Source organism: Symphodus melops (genome assembly GCF_947650265.1).
Source record: "Symphodus melops genome assembly, chromosome: 11".
Taxonomy (NCBI): Eukaryota; Metazoa; Chordata; class Actinopteri; order Labriformes; family Labridae; genus Symphodus; species Symphodus melops.
Genome location: NC_136701.1, coordinates 13,241,166 through 13,249,813, shown reverse-complemented (window position 1 = coordinate 13,249,813; position 8,648 = coordinate 13,241,166). Strand labels below are relative to the sequence as shown.

The 8,648-nt window shown below is 39.7% G+C and overlaps 1 protein-coding gene across 1 annotated transcript; it reads left to right on the top strand.

Annotated features, from left to right (window-relative positions):
• Nucleotides 1-814: 814 nt before the first annotated feature.
• LOC306831194 (putative transcription factor ovo-like protein 3) lies at nt 815-5,336 on the top strand (the record flags this gene model as incomplete). The annotated part of the gene is made up of 4 exons (XM_079355142.1): nt 815-914; nt 1,039-1,259; nt 2,076-2,265; nt 3,945-5,336. The coding sequence occupies 4 exons, from the start codon at nt 815-817 to the stop codon at nt 4,265-4,267; spliced, it is 834 nt and encodes a 277-aa protein (XP_079211268.1). The 3' UTR covers nt 4,268-5,336.
• Nucleotides 5,337-8,648: the final 3,312 nt, after the last annotated feature.

Below are 8,648 nucleotides of genomic sequence, written 5' to 3'. Positions count from 1 at the left end.
AAACATATCTGAATCCTTTCATTCCTTCATCACTTTTTTTGTTAACCCTGTACTTGGTCCTATTATGTTAAGTACACAGTCAACAAATGACAAGTACCTGACATCTGTTGTGAATGTGTGAATGGCCTTTGTCAGCATTTTGGATGCTCTGTAATCCCACTAAACAATTCCAGCAGAAAAGAGTCAAAAAAAAGAAAGAGCTGATTTACCTAGCAGTTAAGGCTGTGGCTCTCTGTGCTTGCTCCTGTTACTCCGACCGTGCCCTTTGTCTGGGGCCAGGGCTTAGTAAGGTCTAACATTTGCATACCAAGGGCCACTTGAATGTGAATTTCCCCGGATTCTCACTACCTGACATGCAAAACCAGTGGGGGACCAGTTAAAATGGCGCAAGCGCACAGTCAACACAGGTACACAGGTTTACTCCGGACAATAAACAGAGCACCCCCCTCTCCAAACACACCCGTGCAGCCACAAACACACACACACACACACACACACACACACACACGTTTACACACCTATGCATTAGCATGCATGCATGCGCACACACACACACACACACACACACACACACACACAAACATCTTTCTTCCCAGAGAGTTATGGAAATGAGTGCTGTGATTTTGCTGCGACTCAGATCCTACAGGTAGTCGAGGGACGAAGGCTTGGATGTTAAGACTGGAAGTTTGATTCGCTCTTATTTCATCCATAGCAGATAAAAACTGAAAGCAGTGTGTAATTCCAGTGCAAGCACTGGTATGGTCTGTTAAAAGACAGATAAACAGAAGACAAAAAAAGAGGAAAATTTCAGAGAATGCCGAGGTCTTTCCTTGTGAAAAAGAAACGTGGGGCGTGTGGAGCATGGCAATGGAAAGAACCCGAACAGCTTGAGTGGAAAGAAGACAATATTCCAGGTAAGAATTTCAAGTATCTGAAGCAAAGTTTTTTTTCAACAAATCAAGATGTGTTTCTTATGAATTTAGTAATTTATTTACCTAATAATTTAGGAGGAAAGTGTTACTATATTTCTCATTTTAGAGAATGAAAATGGACAGCAGCTCGAAGCCTTCTGTCCTGACCCCCAACAGAGCACTCCCCTGCCTCACACAGTGTCCTCCGTGGAAAGTGTGACGGCAGCGGGGATGAGAGTGTCTGTGCCTTTAATAGGATCCCCAGCAGCTGACACCAGGCCTGACTGGTCCACGTTGATGCTCCGCAGCTCTTTGTACCATCCCAATGCATTGGTTAGCAGAGCCAAGGTAAGCTCAGACAACATCTCCTACAACAGCCAGGGTGAATATATGGCACCAGACAACTACTAGAACTATAAAAACATGCTATAAAAAAAAAAAGATTTTGAAGCGATTGGGTGGAATGATATGGCAAGCCCTTTTAACATTATATGACTAGAGGTAATAGCAATTGTAGATGTCAATAATTGCTTTTTGACATGTAAGAATTCCAAGCTAACATAACCACAATGTAATTTTCACTCGCAACAATTCAATTTAAAGATCATTACAATTCATTTTTCACCAGAGGAAATGTCCATTGTCGATACCTGTACTTTAATAACAACTAGTCAGCTCGCCCCATTGACTTCTATTCAATTATCATTACAGATATCTTTAATTACATTTTTACACATTATAATTCAAAGTCGACATATCCACAATGACATTTTGCCATGTCCAACTACAACTCATATTTACAACTTAATTCTAGTTAAAATGTTCATTTAGGATATCTACAATTTAATCATTATTTTTACTAAAAAGTAATTGCTGATATCTGTAATTCAATTGAAGATATCTGCAAATCATTTTCTAGAAATATTGGTGACATGTAAAAAAGGTTTTACAGATATCTTAAATTAAAATTTCAACATTTAAACAAAAGCAAATCGCTACTTGTCAGCCAGACTTTTTTCATGTTAAAAGGGCTTGCCCTCCTTGCTGCTGCATATCATCCTCACTTTCCACTACAAATGATCTATTTGTCTGTGGAGAAGCATGCGTTGTGATAATGTCACATTTTAAACAGATTTGTCAAGTAATCTAATCTCTTATTTCCAGCCCCGTCTCCGCTCTACTCCCGGTTCAGGAGACTTTGTATGCTCAGTGTGCCACAAAATATTCCCCCTGCAGCGCATGTTGACCAGACACCTCAAGTGCCACAGCCTGGTGAAGAGGCATCCCTGCCGATTCTGTGGCAAAGGATTCAATGATACCTTCGATCTCAAGAGGCATATGAGAACTCACACAGGTCAGGAATGAACACTCCTCTCACCCTTACACACACACTCTTTAACACCAACACATGTACTCATCTAGAATACCATAAATGTTATGGAAGGGAATGCAATGAACACTAGACCATCTCCTTGATATACGGTTGTGAAGTCTATTGTTCAGGCCATCATAGATGTAAGACCCATGTTTCACTTAAAGTATATCTTTTAAGATCTAGGAGACACAAAAGATTCCCTCAAATATCCATAACTCAACTATATTAACAACGAATTTCCTCAATTAAAATATTTTCTCATTATGATGTTTTGGTTGTTCAATAGCTTTATGGTGTTCCTATATTTTTCATTTATGTAAGCTATGTTGTGTTTCATGTCATGACTGAAATGGATAATTGCATATTATTTTGGGGTTTTTTTTTAATTTTAATTCTACTTTTATCAGTTTTTATTTTTAAGAGTCTGAAACACACAACTCTAATTGTTGGAATGACTTCCATGATAGCAACATGACTTTGTTGCATGACATGACATGTTGCAGAATCATTATTGGAGGGTATAACATCCCACTCCACACTCAGAAACTCAAGATAAAATAAGATGTACTTTATTGTCTCCAAAGGAACATTTTGGAGTTCTGCAGTTACAAGAGAATACAAAATAAAATACATAAAGAGAGATCATACAAAACGTAAAGCATATCACATCACAATTCCAAACATACATTCAAGCAGTAACATATTGGCATATTGCACAGCTCCTGGGCACATCCTACATCACCTGTTATTCAGATTATTAACAGATATGGACGGGCACACATGGAAGTTTGCGGTTTAGCCGGGCCTGAGGGTCCCTGAATCTTTTTCCAGAGGGTAAAAGAGGAAATTTAAGAGTTAAGACTGTGGGTAGGATCAGACAATTTTCTTTGTTCCTATCACAAGAGACTGCTCATACAGAGTGTTTGGAAAGATGGACGAGTTATCTGTAATTTTAACTGAACGGACAAGTGACTGTAGAATAACAACATAAACGTCATAAACTCTCAGTCTGCGTAATAAGTACCTACGCTGTTGTAGTCTAGAGCAGAGACTGTCATCATGGGTCCTCCTGCTGAGAGTTATTGTCTATATGAACCCCGAGATACTTGTCCAAGCAGACCTCCATGATGGATTCATTGTGGATCACCACAGGCTGATGATCACCCACTCCCCTTGAACAAACACAATCTCCTTTGTCTTTTATAACATTTAAAACAAGACAGTTTCCACCACACCAGTGGAGAAATCGCTCTACCTCTGTGCATTAGGCTCAGGATAGCTGTATCATCTGAGAGTTTAATAATGCGGCTCTCTGATAGTCTGATGAATTCACATGTGTCAGAGTGAAGAGAACAAAGAGATCTGAAACAACCCTGATGAGCACCAGCATTGCGAAAGGGCATCACTCACTCTGACACATATGATTGGATGAGTTGACTTGGTGTCTCATATAGCACCATTTAGTGGAGATGCTGTACTTCTTGTAAAATATCTGAAGCCTTCAAATATTATATAGATATAGAAATAGATTTTGTAATCTGGAGCATTTGTTTCAGGATTTCTCACATACAGTAACTAAAAGCCACTCAAATATATCTGCAAATTACTGTACGTGTTAGCATTTAGAAAAAGTCCTTATTTGTGTCCTTGTTCTGCAGGTATACGTCCCTACAAGTGTGAGCTGTGTGAGAAAGCCTTCACACAGCGCTGCTCTCTTGAATCCCATATGAGGAAGATTCACAGCGTTCATCAACAGTACGCCTACCGCCAGAGACGCTCCAAGATCTTTGTGTGTGAGGATTGTGGTTACACCTCGAGCCGCCCTGATGAGTACTTCCTTCATGTGAGGCAGTGCCACCCCGGGAGCCCTTCCTTACGCAGATACTACCGTCGCCAGGCCCACAACAACAGCAGCTTTGCGTCAGCAGATCGTAAACTCCACCCCTTCCTGCTGTACTCAAACCCTGCATACTACATGTAGTTTCTTTTAAAAAAAATGTTGAACTATTATGCAATCTATTTATGAACCACTGGTAGATGTAAACAATGTTGCTAGTTAATAAAGTACCACTTAACTTTCTGAGTTCTGTCTGTACCCTTTCAATGTTCATTAATCAGATTCTATTTCAAATCAACACTATATATTCTATTCTATTTCCACATCTACAAATTCAAAGTGTGCGGAAACACGCCTTCTCCTACGTCCTCATGTTAGCTGTAGCAGCAGCTGCATGTAAAACTCGGTCCCTGGCCCCCCCAAATCAAATTTGCCAGTGTGACGTCTTGCGAGTGCGATAGCATTGATCCAAGCCCATTGGCTTGTTGTAGCAAGACCAAGCTCGTGCTGCACACCTATGTGACATCCATGCGACTGACCAATTACAACTGAACGACTGTCAGTAATGTCCCAGAGAGAATTGTGGCAATGAGTATAGTACAACCTAAGTATAAACCATCCACTAAGTGCAGCAACATGGTCGCAAAGTAAATAATATCGACTATAACTTCTTAATTGTAGTTAAAGGGTCTCACATGTCTGCAGATAGTATGCGTTTGGAGGGACTAGCTAGCTAGCTATCCCTATCCTGTGCATCACAGAACATCATGGGCATTTTGGTGAGATCACGATTTGGTGCACAGTAAAATGCAAAACAGGAATTAATTAGGGGCCTGACTATTTGACGTTGGTTTACTAAAATGTGCAAAGATAAAAGGAAACCATTTGGCCTTTGAGGGCAAAGTCCAGACCTCAGTAGAGAAGCCTGGGGGAGATTTTTCTGAGTAAGCTCTGTTTTGATGCACTCTGGTAATAAGTTCACTGTAATATTTGTTGCATTATTTTATTGTTATTGATCCTTTATGGACAATTATAACATACATATTCAGAGACAGTGTATGTGTGTATAGTGCTAAACTGTACCTCCAACAGTCTGCCTCTCTTTGTCTTTCTTACTGCCTAACACCATTTGTCATTCTCTATCATGAACTGCTGTCTCCTCTAAATGGACTCGAGCTTGTATGACACTAAATCTTCTGACTACCCAAAGCATTCAAACCTACTCATTCACATCAAATGTATCTAAAATGTATTACATGAAGTGCAAGTTAGTCATTGTAAAAATGTTTACTTAATTTTGTTGTAATATCAGCCTCTAATTTTTCATTCATTACAGACATTTTGAGCACACAGTAGTAGTGCAGAGACTGAATTAATCTATCTGAAATATCTAAATATATATAGCTGACAATGTGCTAAAATGTGGGGAGAACATTTTTAATGATGCTATTTCATACATGTTTTTGCACATTTGATGGACACCAGATATCATTAAACATTTAATGAAGAGGTTTACAAAAAACGTTTCATGCATTTACCAGTTGCCATTGTTTAATATATGAAAAAAGGTTTCTTACAATCACACACATTTTTAGATACAATTTAATCAGTAGTGTATGCACCTGTACCTCTTATTGTGGGCTCATCTCTCTCTCTATTTTCTGTCTAATCTCTTGATCACCAGACGTTAAGACAGACGTCTTAATATAAGCAGCAATTCTGTAACATTTTTTTTTAAATATTAGTGCCAGCAATCACATGAGGAAACATACAATGACATTAATCATCATGAAGATATTACTTCAGGGTTCAACTGAGTGGATTTTTTCCCAATAGGATCTCTCCTCTCCTCTCACTGTTGTGGAGTGCGTAGTGAGTAGTGGTAAAGCTGCTTGTTGTCACAAATAAAGGGCTGTGAACTCTGCTAAGCAGGCAAGATAGATCCGAAGATATCCACAATAAGTCTTCCTCAGCAGCCTGAGCTACCTTTCTAATCCTTTAAAAGTCATTCTAAAAGTCTCACATAGTAGCTGCTCCTGTGAAGGCCTCAGGGGACAAATGTGGGGGTTAAAAAGTGATGTAGGGAGCAATGGTGCAGACCTCCTGTCTTACCAAGAGTAGTCAACACATTCAGGAGAGCTCAGTACAACATTGTCTTTCCCAGGCTTGGAGCTCCCCCCCTTCGGCACACACGAGCAGGTACGACTCACTCTTCACCTGTGGCAAGCGAACCTGAAAGGAAGCAAACAGGGCGCAATATAAGCATAGGCAGCTATGGATTAAATTAAAATAGTGTCCATCAAATAGGCCTTCACATTTTTGAGACATGTCTACCCTAATAGCTCATTCAAAATATTTCCTGATCATTTAATTTGGTCCAATAAAAATACTCAAGAACACTTTTATTCTTCATTAGGGGTGCAAGAAAACAATCGTAGCATTAATGAAAGGCAGCTCGGCTCTGTCCAGAAGTGATCAAAGGATTGCATGGATCACTCAGAAGCCTGATATGAAACAACATATTGTTTCTGTGGTTACAATCGGGATACTAATTCCGTGAGCCTGTTATTGGAAAACTCGATTTTTGTGGTTGCATCAAGCTAACAAACAAACATCTTGTCCATTTGTCAGAAATTGCACCCATCCTGAGATTAATGCACCATCTGCCAATATCATAAATAGTCAAAAGTAACTGTAAATGTACTTTAATTTTAGTGAAAGTTATGATACACATCATGCCTTTTCTTTGTCATTTTCTACATGTTGTCTGTTGTGTTGGGGATGCGTGTGTACACAGACTCTGCCCAACCATCACTGTTATATTGTATCCTAGGTAACCCCCGCCGATCTTGAGCAATTGCGTTGCCAAAAATGCTTATTAAGAATGTTGTATAATACTCAAAAACATAAGAAGTGATTGTGGCAGGAGATTTTGCACACCTCGTCTGCAGTTTTACTTGTATTGCAGCAGTTCTACAATGTGCTACTGATATTTTAACTTTAACAGAAATAACATCACCATGTTTTTTTTACATCATGGATGAAATGATATCCCACACACAGAAACAAAAGCCCTGTGGCTTTAAAATGTCCACATCAAATCTTTAAGTCAGAGGTCCAGTTTGGTGATAGGACTATACCCTGTGGAACAGGAGCAGGTGTCGATGCAGAGCAATCACCAGTGGGTAATGGCATCCTGGAGGTGCATTTTCCCTCTGTAACACAATGAGGTCAGACCAGTGAACAGTCATGTGAATATTATAACCTCATATTTTAACCTCTTTGTTAATTTAAAAAAAACTGCAAAGCCTCTGCAAATGAATAAGAGAGATAATCATGCTGTTTAAACGTGGCGAGAAGAGACAATATGAGAGTGGATTAAATAGGCTTACATCCCATGGCGCATCCACACTGAGGGCAGGCAGAGCAATAGATGCTGGACAGATACTCAGCTCTGGGACAGGAGGAGAGAGGGACATCAGAGCCAAGTTGTGAAGCAACTGTTGCTGGCAAGCCTTATTTGTAACTCTACATATAGAACAGTTATTTTTGTGTGGATGAAAGTGAAAAAGATTTGAGTGTGACAGAAACAAAAAGAAGCAAAGGAGAAAGCAGTGGCTGAGGTGAAGTGAGCAATTTTATCATCAACGACACACTGACGTAGGCTTCAATCCTTCCTTTTTGAAAAAGCTCAGGTTTGGCTCAGGTATGGACCAGTTTCTGTTATGGGTTTAGACTGCCGGGAGACCTGTCAAATCCCCCCCCCCCCCCCCCCCCCCCCCCCCCCCCTTCTCTCTTTGAGATGGCAGAGTGAGGGTGGAGCTGAGAGTGGATTTTTTTGGAAATGTGAGTTTATAACTACTACTTATAACTTATAACTTATACCTTATAACTACTAACTTTATTTTAGTGTATGTATACTTGTGTTAATGTTTTAGTTTTTTTCTTCAGATGTTTGTTAGGTTAATGTGTAAGAGACAGTTTGTAGTTTCTGTGTGGTGTGTGCTAACACTCCAGCATCTGAGGCTGCAGCAGTCGATTTTGAGTGGCAGTCTTGCCAACATGGCATCAAGCTGGTGCCCTTGGTGCAGTGCAGTGTGAAGGAGGCCAGGTTGGCTGCGGGAAAAGTGGTCGACAAGTCCGTGAAGATGGCCTCTAGTATGAACGGCGTATTGTAATGTTTTTGGCGTATTGTAATGTTTTTGGAGGTGCTGAAGAAAGGGGAGGTTTCTTCACGAACTGTTTTAACCCTTTTCTCCCCCTCATTAACTCATCAACCAAAGTAATTATTTGTAATAGTCCCCAAGTTTATAAAGAAGTTTGTTAGATTTAGTAAGGTCATTCACAAGATTGACTATTTTTCCTTTTGTTTATAGATTCTAGAAAGATATAAAACAGCGTTTTAAACTGACCCTGAAATATTGAGGTTGAAATGGCAAATGCATTGCAGAAGATAAAGGCTGCAAGATCAGAAGCACATACAAAAGAAAAACAAAGACAAGCTAAATGAATCCATTAACAGTTA